The 22165-nt window shown below is 35.9% G+C and overlaps 1 protein-coding gene across 1 annotated transcript; it reads right to left on the bottom strand.

Moving 5' to 3' along the window:
* Nucleotides 1–7741: 7741 nt before the first annotated feature.
* Nucleotides 7742–18159, bottom strand: LOC123556806 (uncharacterized). The gene is made up of 5 exons (XM_045347789.2): nucleotides 18000–18159; nucleotides 13057–13217; nucleotides 12226–12355; nucleotides 11528–11639; nucleotides 7742–7981 (listed from the first exon to the last, which is right to left on the bottom strand). Exons 1-5 carry the CDS (start codon nucleotides 18112–18114, stop codon nucleotides 7846–7848), a joined length of 654 nt encoding a protein of 217 aa, XP_045203724.1. The 5' UTR covers nucleotides 18115–18159; the 3' UTR covers nucleotides 7742–7845.
* Nucleotides 18160–22165: the final 4006 nt, after the last annotated feature.

The following is a 22165-nucleotide window of genomic DNA, read 5'->3' as shown; positions in this document are numbered from 1 at the left end:
CTTTGAAAATCTTCTTGTCCAAAACCACAGGGCCTAGGGTTTTGATATTTAGTATGTGACATCATATAGAGGTCCTCTACCAAGATTTTTAAATTATGCCCCTGGGGTGAAAATAGGCCCCACCCTGGGGGTCCCAAGTTTTACATAGACTTATAGGAATTTTTTTTAAAAATCTTCTTGTATTAAACCACAAGACCCAGACCTTTGGTGTTTGGTATGTAGTATTGCCCAGTTGTCCTCTACTTAGATTATTCAAATTATTACCCTGGGGTGAAAAGAGGCCCCACCCCGGGGGTTCCAAATTTTACATAGACATATTTAGGAAATTTTAAAAATTCTTTTTGAAAGTTCAAGGCCTAGGCCTTTGATACTTGGTATGTAGCACTGCCTAGTGGTTCTCTAACAAGATTGTTCAAATTATGCCCCTTGGGTGAAAAGACGCCCTGCCCCACAGGTCACTTGTTATTCGAGTTATATAGGAAAAAAAACATAAACATTTTTTGATCATATTTCCCAGATTGTTATTATAATTACCTGATGACCGGAAGTAACTAGGGGTCACTTGACTTTGACCTTGACCTACTGACCTACTTTTTACCTCGCCCAAAGGCTCAGGCTGAGCTGTTGTGATTGCTCACCGTCTGGCGTCCGTCTGTGGTCTGGCCGTCCACACTTTCCCTTAAACAACATCTCCTCCTAAACCACCAGGCCAATTTCGATGAAACTTCACAGGAATGTTCCTTGGATGGTCTTCTTTAAAAATTGTTCAAAGAATTGAATTCCATACAGAACTCTTGGTTGCCATGAAAATGAAAAACTTTAAAAATCTTCTTGTCCAAAAACACAGGTTATAGGGCTTTTATATTTGGTATGTATCATCATCTTGTGGTCCTCTACCAAGATTGTTCGAATTATTCACTAGGGTCAAATATGGCCCGCCCAGGGGGTCACATGGTTTACATAGACTTATATAGGGAAAACTTTAAAAATCTTCGCGTCCAAAACCACAGTGCCTAGGGCTTTGATATTTGGTAAGTAGCATCATATAGTGGTCCTCTACCAATATTGTTCAAGTTATCCCCCTAGGGTAAAATATGGCCCCACCCCGGGGGTCACATGGTTAATAATTATAGACATATTATGATATAGGATTTTTTTTTAAAATCTTCTTGTCTGAAACCACAAGACCTAGGCCTTTGATATTTGGTATGTGGCATTACCTTGTGGTCCTCTACAAAGTTTGTTCAAATTATGCCCCTAGGGTGAAAAGAGGCCCCACCCCTCGGGTACCCAAGTCTTACATAGACTTGTGTAGGAAAAAAATTTAAAATCTTTTTGTCTGAAACTGAAAGGCCTAGGCTTTTGATATTTGGTATGTAGCATTGCATAGTGGTGTTTTAGCAAGATTATTCAAATTTTGCCGCAGAGGTCAAAAGAGGCCCCACCTAGGGGGTCCCAAATTTTACATAGACTAAACATAGGAAAAGCTTTAAAAATCTTCTGCCTGAAACTGCAAGGCCTAGGCTTTTTATATTTGGTATGTTGAATTTCCTAGTGGTCCTCTACCATAATTGTTCAAATTATGACCCTGGGATGAAAAAAGGCCCTACCCCAGGGGCCCCAAGTTTAACATAGATTTATATAGGGAAAAAATTAAAAATCTTCTTGTCTGAAAGTTTAAGGCTTAAGCCTCTGATATTTAGTATGTAGCATTGCCTAGTGGTTCTCTAACAAGATTGTTCACATTATGCCCCTGGGGTGAAAAGAGGCCCCACCCTGGGGGTTACTTGTATATGAGTTATATAGAAAAAGTACTTCAAAAATGATCTGATCATATTTCCTACTGTTTAATTATACAATGTAATTACCTGATAACCTTAAGAATTAGCGGGTCACTTGACTGTGACCTTGACCTACTGACCTACTTTGTTTGTTTTTTAAGATACAGCCTTGAAATTTAGATGACATATACAGTTTTGAACACCGATCTTAATTTGGACCATTCAATGACTTTCGATAAAGATTTCAATACTCATCTTTAATGTTCTTAGCCCTGACCTACTGACCTACTTTCTTGTTTTTGAAGCTACAGCAAAAAGCTTTGGACCACATGTATAATGTTTGATACAGATTTCAATACTCATCTTGAATAGTCTTAATCGTGACCTGTTGACTTACTTTCTTGTTTTTGAAGATGCAGCATGGAAATTAAATCCAAAGTTTGGACCACATGTAGAACTTTCGATACAGATTTCAATTCTAATCTTAAATATTAATAACCCTGACCTACTGACCTACTTTCTTATTTTTGAAGCTACAGCAAAGAGATTTGGACCACCTGTAAAATTTTTTAACAGCTTTCAGTACTTATGTTGAAGAATCTTTAACATGACCTTCTCACCTAGTTTTTGTTTTGTTTTTGAAGCTTTAGCAAAGAAATTGTTCAAGCAAGCAATTAAACTAAATTAAATAACGCTTAAGGTAAGCGATATAGGGCCATCGTGGCCCTCTTGTTTTGTTTATAGCTCACCCTGAGCCAAAGGTTCAGGGTGAGCTATTGTGATCGCTCACCGTCCGGCCGCCTGTCATCTCTCTGTCTGTCAACACTTTCCTTTAAACAACATCTCCTCCTAAACTACCAGTTTAATTTTGATGAAACTTCACAGGAATGATCCTTGTATGGCCCCCTTTCAAAATTATACAAAAAATTGAATTCCACACAGAACTCTGGTTGCCATGGCAATAGAAAGGAAAATCTTAAAAAATCTTCTTGACTGTCCAAAACAGCAAGGCTTATAGAGCCTTGATATTTGGCATGTGATGTCATCTAATGATCCTGTATGAAGATTGTTCAAATTATGCCCCTGGGGTGAAAAGAGGCCCCGTACCAGGGGTCCGAATTTACATAGAGTTATATAGGGAAAAAACAACTTAAAAAGTCTTCTTGTCTGAACCATTAGATCTAGGCCTTTGATATTTGGCATGTAGCATTGCCTTGTGGTACTCTACCAAGATTGTTCAAATTATTATCCTGGGGAGAAATGAGGCCCTGCACAGGGGCTCCCTAGATTTACATAGACTTGCATGTATATAGGAAAAAACTTTAAAAATCTTCTTGTCTGAAACTGCAAGGCCTAGGCTTTTGATATTTGGTATCTTGCATTGCTTAATGGTCCTCTGTCAAGATTATTCAAATTATGCCCCTGAGATGAAAAGAGGCCCCACCCAGGGAGGCCCAAGTTTTACATAGATTAATGTAGGAAAAATCTTTAAAATTCTTCTTGTCTGAAGCCACAAGAACAATCGGTCTTTGATATTTGGTATGTAGCATTACTCCTGGTCCTTTACCAAGATTGTTCAAATTATTACCCTAGGGTGAAAAGAGGCCCTGCCCTGGGGTCCCAAGTTTTACATAGACTTATATAGGAAAAAAAAATTAAGATCTTCTTGTCTGAAACTGCAAGTCTTAGGCTTTTGATTATTGGCACGTTGTATTGCCTAGTAATTCTCTGCCAAGATTACTCAAAGTATGCCCCTTAGTTGAAAAGAGGCCACACCCAGGGGGTCCCAAGTTTTACATGAAGTTATATAGGAAAAAAACTTTAAAATTTTCTTGCCTGAAAATGCAAGTCCTAGGCTTTTGATATTTAGTATGTTGCATAGACCTCTGGTCCAATAATGTTCAAATTATGCCCCTGGGGTGAAAAGAGGCTCTGCCTTGGGGGTCTGAAAGTTTACATGGACTTATGTAGGAAACTTTTTAAAAATCTTCTTGTCTTAAAGTTCAAGGCCTAGGCCTACGATATATGGTATGTAGCATTGCCTAGTAGGTCTCTAAAAAGATTGTTCAAATTATGTCCTTAGGGCGAAAAGAGGCCCCGCCCAAGGGGTCACTTTTTATATGAGTTATATAGGAAGAAATACATAAAAAATTATCAGATCATATTACCTAGACTGTTTAATTATAATTACCTGATGAAACAAGTACTTAGGGGTCACTTGACTGTGACCTTGACCTACTGACATACTTTCTCGTTTTTTAGCTCATTTGAGGACAAGGTGGGGCCTCCGTGGCCGAGTGGTTAAGGTCGCTGACTTCAAATCACTTGCCCCTCATCGATGTGGGTTCGAGCCTCACTCGGGGCGTTGAATTCTTCATGTGAGGAAGCCATCTAGCTGGCTTACGGAAGGTCGGTGGTTCTACCCAGGTGCCCGCTCGTGATGAAATAATGCACGGAGGGGCACCTGGGGTCTTCCTCCACCATTAAAGCTGGAAAGTCGCCATATGACCTATAATGTGTCGGTGCGATGTTAAATCCAAAAAAAAAAAAAAAAAAAAAAAATTGAGGACAAAGTGCTTGGGGTGAGCTATTGTGATCACTCACCGTCCGGTGTCTGTCGGTCGTCCGTCCAGCATCTGGCGTTCGTCCACACTTTCCTTTAAATAACATCTCCTCCTAAACCACCAGGCCAATTTTGATGAAACTTCACATGGATAGTCCTCTTAAAAAATTGTTCAAAGAATTGAATTCCATACTGAACTATGGTTGCCATGGCAACTGAAAGGAAAAACTTAAAAAATCTTCTTGTCCAAAACAACCGGTCCTAGGGCTTTGATATTTGGTATGTAGCATCATGTAGTGGTCCTCTACCAAGATTGTTCAAATTATCCCCCTAGGGTCAAACATGGCCCCACCCTGGGGGTCACATGGTTTACATAGACTTATTAAGAGAAAACTTTGAAAATCTTCTTGTCCAAAACCACAGGGCCTAGGGCTTTGATATTTGGTATGTAGCATCATCTGGTGGTCCTCTACCAAGATTTTCAAATGATCCCCCTAGGTTAAATATTGCCTCATCCTAGGGGTCACACGGTTTATATAAACTTATATAGGGAAATATTCTTGTACAAAACCACATAGCCTAGGGCTTTGATATTTGGTATGTAGCATCATATAGTAGTCATTTACCAAGATTGTTCAAATTATCCACCCCCTTGGGTTAAAACTGGCTCCGCCCCGGGGGTCACATTGTAGTCTTGTATAGGCAAAAACCTTTAAAACAATTCTTGTCTGAAACTATAAGGCCCAGAGCTTAGATGTTTAGTATTTGGCATGCTCTAGTGGTTTTCAAACAAGATTGTTCAAATCATGACCCTGGGGTCAATATATGCCACGCCCAGGAGGTCCTTTGTTTTAGATTGACTTATAAAGGAAAAATATTTAAAATTCTTCTTGTCCAGAACCATTAGGCCCAGACCTTAAATGTTTGGTATTTAGTATTATCTAGAGGTCAGCTATCAAGTTTGTTCAAATCATAACCCCGGGGTCTACTGACCTACTTTTTCGTTTTTGAAGTTACAGAATAGAAATTTGAACCACTTGTATAATTTTTGATACAGACTTCAATACTCATCTTGAATAGTCTTAATCTTGACCTACTGACCTACAGGGCTTTGAATTTGGATGACAAATACAGTTCTGCACACCGATCTTAAAACTGACTTTCAGTGACCATGAATGTGACCTACTGACCTACTTTCTTAGTATTTTAACATCAGTTTTACATTTGAAAAATGTAGTTCATATAACTCAGGTGAGTGATCCAGGGTCATCATGACCTTCTTGTATTCCCATTTGCCCAAATACTGTGCTTTTCTCCCAAATCATAGGCCCAGGCCCTTCCCCACTTGGTAAAAAAACCTGCATATAGTGGGGTAACCTACTTTAAAGATACTATCAGGAAATGCCCAACTTTAAAAGAATTCTCTGTGCAACGTTCTTTATCAGTCTTTGAAACAGAGGCTGATATTTTGCTACTTCACACTTTGTTAAACAGCTAATTCACACTCAAACACAAAACAACCACTTTTTAGCTCACCAGAGTAATGCTCATGGTCAGCTATTGTGATCACGCTTTGTCCGGCGTCCGTCGTGCGTGCGTGCGTCAATTGTGTTTAAAAGACATCTCCTCCATAACCACTGAATGGATTTTGATGAAACTTGGCATGGATGTTCCTTAGAGTGTCCTCTACCAAAGTTGTTAAACGGTTCCACTTAAAAGCACATAGGGGCCGCCATAGCTAAAAATAGAAAAATCTTTAAACGATTTATCCTAATCCGATTGTTCGATTTTGAAATAACTTCACATAATTAAATGGTCTTTATGTCACCCTCTACCAAGATTGTTTAAATTATTTTGATTCGTCAAAAAACATGGCCACCAGAGGGCGTGGTCACTTTTCCCTATATGTATATAGTGGAAACTTTAAAATTCTTTTTGTGTGAAACTGATGACCCAATTTTAGAATAATTTTACACAAATGGTCCTCGTATGACCATCTACCAAGATTGTTCAAATTATTCTGATTTGTCAAAAAACATGGCGGCCAGAGGGCATGGTCACTTTTGGCATACAGACACTAAATAGAAAAATGGCGCGAAAAAAAATGGTATCGCATAATGGCGGACACAAATAGTCCTCAGTTTTTTGGCTCTGTAGAGCTATTTTCCGTATTTTCTTTGCAATGTTTTTGCTAAAATCACATGACAGATCTATGATTGACATGTAGGTAGCATTTTCATAATGAAATAACAACATGACAAAATTTTTCATGGAAACTTAGATCATACACCACTAGTATAATTTAGGGTCTCATTTTTTAGCTGATTTTGCAGTTTGTGTGTTTGACTGAAATTATTTTTCTTGCATCAAACATGATCCCCACTTTTCTTTTGATTTTTCTTTAGCACTAACAATATTCTTCAAGAAAATGTAGGTTACAGACATTTAAAATGGGTCCTGGTGTGTGCTGCGGCCATTGGAAATAGGTCAATTTTATATAGAATAAAGAACAAAAACTATTTAGTGTGTTATAACCTTTTCCCTATGTGTATGTAGTGGAAACTTAAAATCTTCTTGTGTGAAACTGCTGGCCCGATTTTGGAATAATTTTACACAAATGGTTCTTGTGTGACCCTCTACCAAGATTGTTCAAATGATTCCGATTTATCAAAAACACATGACTGCCAGGGGCGTGGTCACTTTTCCCTTTATGTATATCCCTGGGTAGAACAAGTCAACTCGGAGTCTTCCCCGCCTGGAAGATTTTAACATTCAGGACCCAGTGTTGTGAGGGGAAAGTGGTCTTAACCACACAGCCAATGAGTTCCCCTCGTGTTATTAATAATTGCATAGCTTTCTGCTCTTGACTCGTATATTGTGCTAATACCCAGCAATACTAGTATGCCAGCGATACAGATGTATATACAAGTTAAATATTTGGTTCTATTAAGCTTTTCATAGCATAGCCCAGATATAAACTCTCATACTCAGGCCGTTGATCAATGAAACCTCCGGTATATGTTACGTGTCTTTCAGGGCAAGTGATCTTTTAGCAGTAACAGTATTTTCTGAAAAATGGTGCAGATTGAATGTTTTTAATGTTTAGCAGGACACTCGTTTTATACGATATCTGTTGTTGTAAGACTGAATATCAGATATATCTACAGTGTCGCTTTATTTACTCGCTTGATAATTCAGGGTTGTTGGCAATAACTTTTCGGTGCTAAGTTGCTAACCAGTTTCTCACCTTTTTATTGCCATCTTACATAGTCTGGGTTCTTTATGCTTCCAAGAAATCTACCCTTTTATTTTTTGTAACGATTGAATGACATACTTGTTTTTGAGTGGGTTATTTACTAGCAATATAGTTTTATAAACTAAACGGACAACACTAAGAGGTGTTTTACTCGTAACTTTTAATTACTATTTTTTTAATTATCTAGTCTTTGTTTCATATAGTCTCTTATTTCCCAAAGTCCAATTACACGAAATATATTCCTTTTAACTGAACCATCCCCGGATGTTGCTGACAACACTGCCGGCCAAATTGCTGATGGATTCACCAAGAGATGCCACTGTGTCCATCATGCTGCTTACTCCACAGTGAACCGCCTGCGACACCATACTGCCAATCACTCTGAAATATAACAAGCAACAGTTTTCTGTATATTTCATGGAAATAAATTATTATATAATATTATATATTCTTGAATTAATCAGGGCTCTAACTTAGAAATTCGTTATCCCGCAGTGAGTCTAACGTATTTGTTATCAGCGAAAATCAAAGGCCAACTGAGCTTCCCGATGCCCTTTACAGATCATTTAGGGCAAATTTAATTCTACTTCTCCCAGGGACAAATTTATATATTTTGAATGCCCTTTATATAAGAATTCTTTTGCGAGCGCTTGCATGTATGAAGGGTGTTTTTACCGTTTCTAAGTAGAAAAAGTATTAATACATATTAAAATGTAATCAATAAATTTGAATTTGAATTAAATTACGATTATGTAAACTGTGTTGCAGTACCGCATGAAAATTTAGAGTTAACATGCGATTTATAGTGGATGAACATGTATAATACATTGCACGTGGTACGTTGTTGCTTCAATAAACAGGTTATAAAAGTGTCTTAGAAAGAAACTAGTAACTACTTTTTAATATTGAACCAATAAAATCATATCGAACTTTCTGTACTAAACGCGACTGCAGATAAGCCTTATTTGAAAAATCGATAATCTTGTAGCTTTGATCGTTATCTTCCGTAAATTTACGTCCAACTCCGAAATTTAGCGGGGGCCCATAAACCATGTTTTCAACAAGTAGGCTTCTTTTAAAAAAGAAACCTAGGAGAGGTCCAGTGTTGCTCCTTTTAAAATTATATCAGAGACATGTCTCTGGTTAAATGATAGGTTGTGCTACAGACGAAAAACAGTTTCCCTGTTGCAGGTCAGTGTGACCTATTAGGGGTCATAGTCATTGTAACCATGACCTAATGACCTTAAAATCAGTAAGTCATCTTCAGGTTATGATCAACCTCCGCCAGTCCGAGGACTGTAGGCCCAAGCATTTCCTAGTTACCGGATTTCATATAAAAATGTTCAAAAGCTACCACTGCAATAATTGTACACTGAACTTGGCCCTGGTGAAAGCTGCCAAATTAGCATCTTACTATTTCTGCGAGAACCTCATCTGACAGGCTTGTTTGTCAACTGCCCCGTTCGTATAGCTTCCAAGAAGCTTTAGAAATACTTAGAAGAAAATCCTAATCGAACGGACGTCTGCCGAAAGTGAAAAAATATATCATTCATTTTTTAAATGTTTTTTTCCCAGAGATTTTTATTGTTAATGTGCTATTTGAAAAAGAAATTCTAAACATTCTATTTGTTCTAGTTTATTACTCACTGTAAGCTTTATATGTCGAATTGCCGCCTTGTTTTTATCACGTGATTACTATCTTTGACACACACAGAAGCTCGGAAGATCTCTTCTTATTCCGGCAGATCTTCCGAACGGGGCAAACGAACCCGTCAGTTAAACAACAAATTCATTTAACTGAACGAAATACATTTTAACGTGATTCAATTTACATGTATATCTTTGAATACTGCGAAGAAAGAATAGTAAATATATATCTATGTATTAACTGAACCGTTTCCAACATTTGTAACAATATAATATTTCTTTATTTTAAACGATCAATTATTTTCGTCTTAAGAGGATTTCAAAACTTACTTTTGCGCAAGCGCATTGGGCCATTTTAGACTGGCTCACCGTAATTTGCGCTAGAAAGTGAACTCTAACGCCGTAAAATTAATAAAATTAGTAGATTAGTCTAAATCCTCCTAGTTTGAAAGCCAACACTATGGAAAGGTCTCCAATAATCCTATAAAATCGATATCTAATTCGTCTTTTTCTGTTTTTAATTGATAAAAGCACATAAACTCGTTCTAGTTTAGGCATACAATAAAATCATATCATTATCATTGTATAATCATTTATTGGTAATACTGCTGGTTTAAAACACGCTTTCTTTTTTATGTTTAATTAAAGTGTCCTAACTCTTATTAAAAACCATGAAAAGCAATATTATATTTATATGACGATAGATTTATTCGTTTCTTCCACCTTTATTTCTATAACCTAATAAGCGACGGTATAATTATGAGATAATCAAAATATGACTGACATCCAGATCATAGAGAAACTTTTTAGATATCAGAAAATTACTAATTCTCTCCTAAGTGAATGATTATAAGTTATGGAAACACATAAGAAAAAGTTGTTTTTACTATTGTTTTCCTTTCAAAATTGAAAAACGTTTGAGGTAAACTGTGTGCAAGACAATGTTTATTGCCGCGGCGACCTGAGTTCGATTCTGTGTGACAGCGTGCTGTCAAGCAGTGAGTGTTTCCGTAACGGCACTTTTAAATATATTACTTTAATATCTAATAAGAGAATAAAGAGCCTGTCTTGTCATTTTCTACTTTTCGCGCTTGATTCTAGGTCGAAAAGTTGACGTTTGCACGACAATTGTCGGGTCAAAAACTTCAAGATTTCGACTTTTCGCGGTAAATTTATAGCACAAAAAGTTGAAATTAGATGCTTAATTTCAAGTTTTCGCGTATCTGTCTAGTCGAAAAGTCTATGGCGGAAACAGGATTCCATACATGTCAGAACATGCTGAACATGTTGCAAAATATGATCTGTGATGTCCATCTATGCTCAGTTAGTACTAAAACGCACAAATATATTTCCTAACAACTGGCCGGTATGGATGAAAGATTGGCCCCTGGGCCCAAGTGTTCGGGAAGAAATGACAAGGTTTAGTGTAGTTATAGTACTAGAGATCAATCAATGACACAAATAAAAGTCCTGTCTGATATGTATCGATGCACCTATATGGCACCAATAAATGGGAACAATCAACTAACAGTGCCGTAACAGCTAAAAACGTGGTGATAAATCGTTTAATTTAAATTACATGTAAGTTGAAATGGTTGATCAGAATTTTTTTATTTGACTTAAGGACATTTCGTATAATTGTTCTCCACAGACAGACTAGACTAATGTGCGTGTTACGCAGGATTTTGGAGTGATCAATGTGGGTGTTACACTGTGTTTTCCACGTAATTAATGTGTGCGTTACCCTGAATTTCTTAGAGACGTGTTACCCTGGACGTTTTAAGGGACTAATGTTCGTGTTACCCTGGATTTTTTGAGAGACTAATGTTCATGTTACCCTGGATTTTTTGAGAGACAAATGTTCGTGTTACCCTGGATTTTTTTAGAGACTAATGGATTTTTTGAGAGACAAATGTTCGTGTTACCCTGGATTTTTTTAGAGACTAATGTTCGTGTTACCGTGGATTTTTTTAGAGACTAATGTTCGTGTTACCGTGGATTTTTTTAGAGACTAATGTTCGTGTTACCGTGGATTTTTTTGAGATATTAATGTACTTTACCCTGGATTTCTGAGTGTTACCGTGGATTATTGAGAGACGATCGTTGTGTGTTACCCTAGAGTTTTGAGATACTATTGTGCGTGCTGCACTGGATTTTTTGAGAGACTAATGTCCTTGGTACGCTGGATTTGTGACTGACTAATGTTGAAGTTATACTGGTTTTTCCCGTAATAAATGTATGGTTTACTCTTGATTTCTGAGAGATTAATGTACGTGTTACCTTGGATTTCCGAGTTGTGCCATTAGTAGGATTTCGTCCCGCCCCATCAGTGCAGAGTAGGCGTCGCCGTTTGTTTGTACGAAACCACAGAAATCAGTGCCATCAACCACTTCTGAAATTTAAAGTAGTAAGAAATTTGTTACAAAATGAGCGAAGTGAAGGAAATTGAATAACAAACTTCGGAAAATAGGGAAAATGGTTTCTTCTAATAGCGCTGAAGGTATTATATTGGTAGTGTAAGACATATCAAGAGTCCATATTAATGAAAATCTGAACGAAACCCACAAAGCTAGAGTTAACAAAAAGAATTAAAATTCATAATAATGATAGATGATTCTCTACTTTGAAAATATTTTGAATTTACTTGTCACTTTATAAATGCAAAATTAATATAATTTTATGATATTCTTTAAATCACATCCTTAAGACTTATCAAGGCCCTTAGTGTCCGGGATTCGAGCATGATAGTTCGTCCCTTCAAAATAAACTAGCCCGTTACATTTGGTACTCCCGGCCTTTTTAATTTGGTTCATTTCTTCATAAAAGTTTCTCCCGCCAGTTACATTTCGAACTTCTGGTAGGATGTTACAAGTCTACAAAATAAATGTGAAGGTCCAGTTTCAGAGGTATGACGTTGCTTTCTAGTCGCTGATGTTATATACTAGCCGCTTAAGGACAAAGAATGAGAAGATTTAAACCTGCATTGCAGTTGAGGATAGCTGTTATTCCGGCGTCCTTTATGGCGGAGCAAGTGGTTGAATCCTGTTCGTAGATTGGTAGCATGTAACTTAGCAGACAGATACTGGTCCTGTTCAACCACAGTTGACCCTGAAACAGCGATCTTTCAATAAAAATACAGAGTTGCTATTAATTTAGTATAACTGGTATCAAACACGTTATTTGACTAAATCGGCATTTGCGTTCAATATCTACATTCTATTGACTGATAACCATGCTCATCTTTATGAAGTATCAAAAATAAACGTGTTTATATCGATCAACTAAACTGACACATTATCTTATAAGGCCTAAAAAACCTTTATTTCCAGTTACATGCTCAAAAACAATTTGGGTAGGTAGGTCGGATTTTTTTTTATCAAGTGAGATTTTTCTGAAATTACTTTTGTGTCAAACAATAAATACAATTAAGGGGGTTATGCCTTTAGAGCATAAGTAAGTTGATTTCTAACATCACTGACCATGTTCAAAGCATAAAAAGTGCAGTTTTGCAACTTTTTGGTAAAAAGTTGAAAAAAATATTCTCCAAAACCATAAAAACATTTACGGTCGGGTCAAAAATTTAGGGTAGGTCGGGATACCGGAAACAAAGGCCTAATAAATATTTAGTACACAACAGCCTTTATGAAGATCCCTTCAATTTCTGAAAATTGCCAAGATAAAAACAATTTATGATCTTTACGAAACACCTTGTATTACAAAAAAAAATAGTCACGGTTCACATTCGTATCATATTAAATCAAACGTTTGTATAGCTGAACATAGAGAGCAGTCAGAGTACACATACTTACAATATCATCAAAAGTCCCAAAGTTCCTGTCTATTTTTGAACAGAAATGTTTGCTTATTTTCAAGGTATATCCATCATCTCCGCATGTGAACCTGTCCTCCAAACAGTCATAGAACGCACACTGACCCCACCCTGCCAGACGTCGGCATTCGCCTGTCACCTCTGTAACAGAAAGATAAGAGCTTAAAGACCCACCACAGCCTTGTTTCCTCCTTTCTGCCAAACCTTCACATGAACTTTATGAAAATCATTCTGATGACACAGGTATAATTCAACTACACTAACAGTTGACAGATGAACATTGTTAACTTGATAACTTCAAGAATAAATGAGCCGCACCATGAGAAAACCAACATAGTGCATTTACGACCAGCATTGATCCAGACCAGTCTGCGCATCCGCGCAGTCTGGTCAGGATCTATGTTGTTCGTAACAGTTTCTCTAATTGCTATAGGCTTTGAATGCGAACAGCATGGGTCTTGACCAGACTGCGCGGATGCGTAGGCTGGTCTGGATCCATGCTGGTCGCAAAAGCACTATGTTGGTTTTCTCATTGTACGGCTCATTAATGTGTTTTCACTACTTTGTCAGATCTTTTCAGCATTTTATTCAGCCAATATCTTTTCAGTGTATTTTAATGTTAAGTTTTAAAAACAAAGCTAAATAGCTACTTGACACAGTATACCAACTGAAACAAAGTTTTGGTTTAAAAATCACATCACTGTGTAAATACATTACTGTGTAAATACGTCATTGTGCATACTGCTACATTAAATTCAACAAAATGTTTAGACATGTTAAAATTAAAATAAAATACATTGTCTTGACATACTCTTTGTCACTGTCAATTTGTAACTGTAGAAAACAATGTTGAAACTTATATTTCTGTAAAGGATGTATAATTATTATCACGGAAACAAACAAAAAATTGGTGAGTGTTTAAAAATAGCATTGTCTTTGCAAATGTGTCATTATTATACATTTGGTTCCAAAAACATTATGTGCATGGTGTGGATGGTAGGCCTGAGAAGGCTAGATTGAAATATCAAGTTATATATTATATATTTTATATATATCAAATAATTACATTTATATATAATTATATATATTAATTATATTATATATATATTGTTTTCAAGCTTGTAGCTATGTATAATCATTGTAGCTATGTATAATGTAACGACAAGCAGTAACATTATCATTGCTCTGGATTCTGTACCAGATATAATCTGTTTTCCGTAAGGAATTGCCAACTCCACAAGAATCAGAGGTAGAGAACGAATGAATCAGACAAACTATCTACAAAATCAATGTTTAAAGTTAGGGGAACAGGCCAATGTACGCAAAGCCGGGGTAAGGACTTGAACTAGAGAAATATGTAAACAGTTTTGGAATTAAAAGAAAAACGTGTATAATGTATGAATAAAAAACTTTTATGTTATGTTGTTTTCATGTTTTGTTATCATACACTATTTAAGTGCCTTAAGGCATACAGGAACCAGCACAAAGGCTCTCTAGTCTAGGCGTTAAGTCGGACAGGTCATTGAATACTAATTGTTACTTTGGATCCAGAGTTCCACATTAAGTGTTTATTTAAATTTCATTATAGACTTTTTGACATTTTGTTAGGAAATACGGATGCGGCGGTTGTATTTAGTGAAGAAAAACTCAATCTCCTAGTAATACTCTGTCAGACTGGCGTGATTTTGATGCGATTTCGAAATAAATTTGACAGGAAACAACTGTCTGAAATGATACACAATCCCTAGGTTTGTCCTAGGATAATTGTTCAAAATGAGGAAAGGACTGGTACTCAGAAATTGGACTAGCTATCTGCGGTAGCTTTGTGAAAATTAGTTATGTTATATAAAATGTATAGGAAATAGTAATAAGGCTTTTACACAAAAGACCTTACTTGGTTATTGGTACAACAAGAGTGCTAATATAGGTATCTAACGTAGCATCCGTTTATTGGCATGGCAAGCGGCCTTCCACTAACTGGCTATTGTTCACACTTCTTTCTATTAGCAGAGCACGCTACGTGTCCAATTACTGGATACTGTAATTGCGTCCGGTTACTGACATGAGTAATAAGATACAGTCCAATTTTTGCAACTTACTTTATTAGGGCATGTGATAAATATGTGTAATTCTTATCGTTATTTATGCATAAAAACAAGATAAATAAATGGTTTATATCTACATGACCTTCGAGCAGTGGCCTTGAAAATTTGTGTGTGTTTTACATGTTGCAACGGTTTCAAGCCAGTTGTATTTGGTCTGTGATCAAACGTTTATTTTTGTCACCATTTATCTAATATCTATATAATGTCTTTTTTTTAATGCGGCTTGATATAGTGATCTACATATGGAAATGATATCAATCAATCTCGAGTCTCTGTATGAAAGTGTTTAAGTGTGTTTTTTTGTTTTTTTTTCAAGGTTCACATGAACTTTATTCTCCCCGTCAAACTGATATGTGAGGGTCGGGGAACCATCCCCCTCCATACCTTACAATATTTTGTACAGCATAATATCATACCATTGTATATTACATTTATATTACATACCATATACATATAACATATATATTGCATATATATTACATATACAAGCCATCATGTTAAAAATCTGTCAAAGGTTATGTCTTGATGAACTGACAATATGCCAAGTTCAAAATATTCACATAATGTAATACCTTTTAATACAATATACAAACAAATATTTCAAAGAATATATTCCAATACGACACTGTACAAATGACAACTTAACTTTAAAACTTCGTTCACGTGAACCTATATTATATATAATGTTTAGTTTAACAGAAAGAGCATATTTCAGACTTATATATTAACTTCTATAATTAAGCCCAGTTTGAAAATTTTCAGTTTTAATACATAGTTATCTGAGATTCCTTAGCTTATTACAAATTGTATTATTTGCCAGGTATTGGCAAAAGAATCTAATGTTTGATTTTTAACTGCAATCGCTTTATGTATATTAAAATGATGTTGTAAAAACCTTTTATATCCAGCCAATGACAGTTTACAGTCTAAAAGTTTACAGGTGAATATGAATTTCTTAAGATAAAGAATCATTATATTTTTGGGAACATTATCAACTCCAAATAACACACTAGTCTCATCAAAAATTACTTCTACATGTTTACTTTCAAGGGAGGTACATAAAATCAAAGAACTTCCTAACCTCTTTACATCTCCAAAAAAGATAATTCTATTGTTTCAATGTCTGTTTTACAGAAAGTACAACGATCTGAATTTTTAAGGTTTATGGTTTTTAGATACTTATTAACTGGTAGAATACGATGTAAAATTCGAAACTGCATCTACTGTATATTACTATCTTTCGTTACTCTAAAAGGATTACTATAAATACTCTTCCATTTGTCATCTTCAAAAGAAAAATCTACCATCCATTTAGTTTGACTTGTCGGATAATCCTTATTCATATTAAGCAAAGTGTATATATCCCTACACCCAACTGCATTTTTAAGTTGTGTCTTTGCTGGTAATGGTATCAATGGATAATGAATATTCACAAGTTTTAGTAGAAGTATTTGCATCGAAGTATAACAAAGCTTAAAAGTTTTTCACAACAAATTATGTTTTGAGTATAAACAGAGTTTCTAATTTTCTGACATGTTGCTCATCCATCTAACCGAGATGTGTTTCTTTTTTCTTTTTTGTAAATATATGGCATAGCTTTCTACTTCGAGTTGATATTTTCCTTCCAGTGGTACATAGACAGATCGTATTTTATTACATACGTTTGCAAAATGGTAACATATGGTGAAAATGTCTACATGTAGAGTAAAAAGTTTAGGGGATGGGTCCCAAATCCAGGGAAAAGCTCTCCACATATCGGACGTAAATAGTACTAAACTACTTTCAAGATCCCTTTGTAGGACTATTTTTGTTTTTAAAACATTTAAAAATGAACATGTATTTTTATAACACATTAAAACACGTATCTATTAATACTATATTACTGCACATTCTATGAACTGTTGTTTATTTGTAAAATAACTAGGATTGTACAGCAAGTTAATACATGCTGCGAAATTATCGCTATTAGTCTACTTTCGAATAGGTGTTGTTTATCAGATATTTATCTGAAAATAAATGCTGAATATCAGATAACAGATAGTCATCAATGTAGCTCATGATATGGCATGATGATTTACCTAAACCACAGGTGACTTTTGTCCAAGATGTAGAACAGACCAGGGGGATTTAACAAAAGAAGGAGAAAACAAATTACATGTAATCTGAAAAATATAGTCACATATTCAGTGGTGCTGAAGCAAGTATTTGGCAGTTGAATTGTTTTAAAAGCTATCTAACGTATGACCGTGAACAGAAATGATCCACACCATGAGAAAACCAACACAGTGCGTTTACAACCAGTATGGATCCAGACCAGCCTGCGCATCTGGTCAGGATTCTTTTTCTCTAATTGCAATAGGTTTTAAAAGCGAACAGCATGGATCCTGATGCGCAGTCTGGTCATGATCCATGCTGGTCGCACGCAAACGCACTATGTTGGTTTTCTCACGGCGCGGCTCAAATAGCATTTTAAGCGTTGATTTGTCCACTTGTTCCGTTGCTCTTTCGGGTTTAAAGCGACGTCTATACATCATGAAAAAATGCGAGACTAAATGCCACACAAGTGTTCCAGATACGGAAGAACAATCAGAATAATTTTAATTTCTGTAGTTTTTATCCATTTCACTTTTGCAGTTAAAACAAAAAACAAACAAAAATAAAAACGATGTCACAAATTTCAATTTACTGTTTGTTGTTGTTTTTTTTTAATTTTAATTTGCAAGATTTTGAAAGAAGTATTTTTTTGGTTTAAGACAAATACAATTCCCAGTTATACATATGAGGATCATTTTTAAGAAAAAGTCATGAAATTGATTACCTGCCGTAGGAGATATAACGTCTTCGATATCGTCGCTTGAAAACCAGTTCCATATACGCATAGCCGAGGCCTGGTAAAAGGCCGCGAACACGAGTAACACCACGAACACTTTCATATTGCTTTGTCGAGCACCAACAATTAAATGTCCCTAAAACTGTCAAACTGCTTCATATGTTATCAATATAATCATGACATTGTGTAACATGTGTCCGTAATCTGATACAAAAATGATAAAAGTATTTCGCCCTCCTATTTTCACACACATACAAACCGGTTTAGTTGCAAAACCATATTGCACAGTAAAAGTGGAAATCTTCTTTGGTCGGAAACAGGTCTGCAGAGGAAGAAAATGGATGCTGAAAATGCTTTCACACTAGAACAACACTGACTTTTAGAGAATTCGTTTGTCTGTACGTATCACTCTTAGACCCATCAAATTGAAAATTTAGGCTGTAAGAAATCATTAACACGAATCTAAAGATATTTCCTTTTAATCATGTATACTCAGTTCCAAAAGAAAGTGTGCACTTTTTAAGTTTAAATATTTCAAAAAATTCCCCGACGTTTTTGTTTCATTTTTTCATACACTAACTCTCAGGTATAACTCAAAATCTAAAATGCACACCAATTTGTTTACGAACTGATTTAAATTTTGGCACCAAACATTGTAAGTTTTCATGAAAATAACCGAGAAAAAATAACAGAAAACTAAGTGCACACTTTCTTTTGGAACTGAGTGTAATTATCATTTCTAGGGTGTCAAATTCATAAGTCTATGACTACCGCAGTTTCTTTTTGTCCGTATCAATAAAGTCTTTATCAGTCAGGCATCTGCTGCTTATTTAAAGACATTTTAAAAAATATACGCCACATCTATTTACAAGATATGTAGTGATATAACTACAGTTAACTAATGATAATGAAAGTAGATTTGTATGAAGTTACCCTTTTTAAGACTTTATTTACTAGTATCTTGGTTGGGCTCTAGGAACTAGCTCCAGGATCATTAAAGTTTGAGAATGTTCCAAAGTGTGATACTTAGCTGAGGCATTAGACATATAATAGTTTAATAACAGAAAGTGCAAGAACATGACATGTATAAACCATCCTATAATTAACAAAGAAGCAAAACTGTATTTGAGCCGTGCCGTGCCGTGAGGAAAACGAACACAGTGCATTTGCGACCAGCATGGATCCAGACCAGCCTGCGCATCAGCGCAGTCTGGTCAGGATCCATGCTGTTCGCTTTCAAAGCCTATTGCAATTAGAGAAACCGTTAGCGAAGGCTGATCTGGATCCATGCTGGTCGCAAATGCACTATGTTGGTTTTCTCATGGCTCGGCTCATTTGTATTTCGAGTGGTTAGAGCGCAAGAGATCTAAATGCGTATACGGAAGCTCTTTTGTCCCAGCCCCTTGATTTGGTAGCTTACAACTCTATCATAATATATTCAAATATCTTTTTTATTGTAATCAGTCAGTTGTTGCACAATTAAAGTTACCATTGTTTAATCCTACATTAGAGATCAGCCCACTTTCACAATCATTTGCAATCACTTACGTGTCAAATAAGGCTAAAGTTTGTCAATGTGACCGTTCGTTGACATCTACCCTGGTTAAATTTCATGCTACGTTCATTACATTAGGCGCGATTGTTATTCGATGTGATCCATGTGATCCAGTCTCGTAAAGTACCAGCTAACGGCAACTTTCCAAGCCACTGTTGTAATATCCATTTCATTACACAACCCCATGCCATAGTAAGATATCTTACAAAAGAAAAATATCGTAACATCTTGTACGCCTTTAAATAACATGGGATCATTTTGCATTCACGAATTCATCGAGTTAAAGACAAAATAGTTAAAGAATGTCATTGTCAGTATTTTTGCAGCTGTACGTTAGAATCATCGTGATGGAGAATCTATAACACTCGCTTTTCAATTGTTTTGTTTTAAGTTTTGTTTGAATTACTCGTATTTGTAGAACCGGGCCATGAATATCAATGTCAGAAGACTGAATATAGATTCGTAATTTCCAAATGTGTAATAAGATTTTTCCTTGTCTGTTTGTACGGTTTTAACAATACAAGCCGTACTTTCCACAAGATATTTATAGGTTAAGTGTCTATTCAAAATTATTACATGAAGAAATATTTAAGCAGGTGCTGGGGGCGAGATAAATGCTGCGCCTGAAAAAGGACGCATATCAGGTAGATACAGTATTGTTTTGGTCAACTTATTAATGGATGGTTTTGGTAAAGAAAACTGAATATAATCAAATATGATAAGAGGTCTTATGTGTAGCAATTTTCTTTGTAATTTAAGAATATCATTATTAAAAATCCTCACCCAAAAGTATGTTAATTTTACGGGAGATATCTTACACTCACATAGAATAAAATACCGAATAATACAATTACTGGAATCACTTGTCCTGCATCGATACCTCACTTGGGTTGTAAAAGTCTTTATGCAAGTAAGACAGCCAGCAGCTAATCGTCCATGCCTGAGACAATGCATTGACTTCCTATAGAAGCAAAAGCTGAAAAATGTCGCCATATGGTTTAAATTAAGTCACTGTGTCTTAAAGTCGACAAAATTAATAAAGAAACACTAAAGTGTAAATTGCTGCTTATTGGAGAAGGATAGACAGACAAATTCTTTGGAATGGTGTTGTTCGTTTTTTTATTGCTGTTTTGTCACGTTTACAATAGAACAAGCTGAATATAATTCGTTGTTATTTAATGTTACAGGGATTTTACAAAATATTGATGTTGTTTGAACATTTCTATGCGTTACCTTATTTCATTATGAAATTGCACATGCATAAATTGCTACGATCGATTAAGTTAAATCTTTGACCATTAAAAAAACAAAACAACAAACAACAACAACAACTATGCATTAGCAACAAACTTAGTCTCGTACATGTAATACGCTAGATGTCTTCAACATTTCCTGTTTTTATTCAATCTCCTGTTTTATGCCATTATTTTATTCTTGAAATATTAGTTATTTATCCGATTACTGCTACTGTAAAGCTAGGGCTGATATGTTTAATATTCATTTGTAAACTTAACTCCTTTATAACAGACCGTTCTTCCTTCAGGTCGTTGTTGTATCATAGCATTCACATGCAATCAGATTTGAGGTCACAAACCATACAGCATACAATACACCTGGAACATCTTATGTAACAAAATTAAGCGTGTTTTTTCCTATTTTATAAAAAATACTAGTTAAATTATGTAAAAATTCAACATGCAAACAACTTCCGCAATCACATTGATTTCTTAACCCATTCCTAAAGTATTGAGTGGCACTTTTTTCGTTCAGATAACCGCGCAAGCGTCGGAAAATATATTCAGTTTTAGGTGAAGCAACTGAATTATTTAAAATAAAGAAGTAAAATTTAACGGCGAATTGTTCCATTTTTTAATTGTGTCGACTTGCGAGGTAAACCAATGCGTTTTATTATTATTAATGCCGGCAGTAACACGCCCTTGTTTAATGCCTAATTATTATTTGTTCAATGGCGATTCTCAAATTCCGGACATATCCTAAAACAAACAAAAAGTTCTGAATGATTATAGGTAAAACAAAAGGTTAAATATGTCTTTCAAGCAACATTGAATTTGAATTTTTGTTCAGCTACTGGTTGTTTATGAATACAAGTGTTAATGCTAATGCATGTCAGCCTAGGCCTCGGTCACAAATACGTACGATTGTCCGTACGGTTTTAAGAAATCGTACGAGTCCGCCAATTTTAGAATCCTCACGGTCTCTACAGGCCCCATACGATCTTTAGAGGATATCTTTAGAGGATGTAATCTTAAGGTAAAAGTACGGACATGACAAGTCGTGCGGAGCTCACAAGGAACACGGCCGTACCTCGTACGGTGCTCATGCGTTCGTCCGGCGCTCGCACGGCATTCGTTTGATATCCGTACGATTTCCGTGAACATATTCCCTTGAATCACCAATTAAGTCGTACAGAGTCCGTATGGCAATCGTAACGTCCTTGGGGTCCTGTGCGAGCATCGCTAGTTCTCCGCATTGTGTCCATAATATCGTACGGACATCGTACGGTTTCTTGTTTAACGTGGGCAGTCGACGAAAGTCCTCGCCTGGAATGGATGGAACAACTTATTTCTAGCCGAGCCAC

Source organism: Mercenaria mercenaria, chromosome 5 (assembly GCF_021730395.1).
Source record: "Mercenaria mercenaria strain notata chromosome 5, MADL_Memer_1, whole genome shotgun sequence".
In the NCBI taxonomy this organism is placed as follows: Eukaryota; Metazoa; Mollusca; class Bivalvia; order Venerida; family Veneridae; genus Mercenaria; species Mercenaria mercenaria.
The sequence above is the reverse complement of the archived record's forward strand: the minus strand, read 5'-3'. Positions and strand labels throughout refer to the sequence as shown.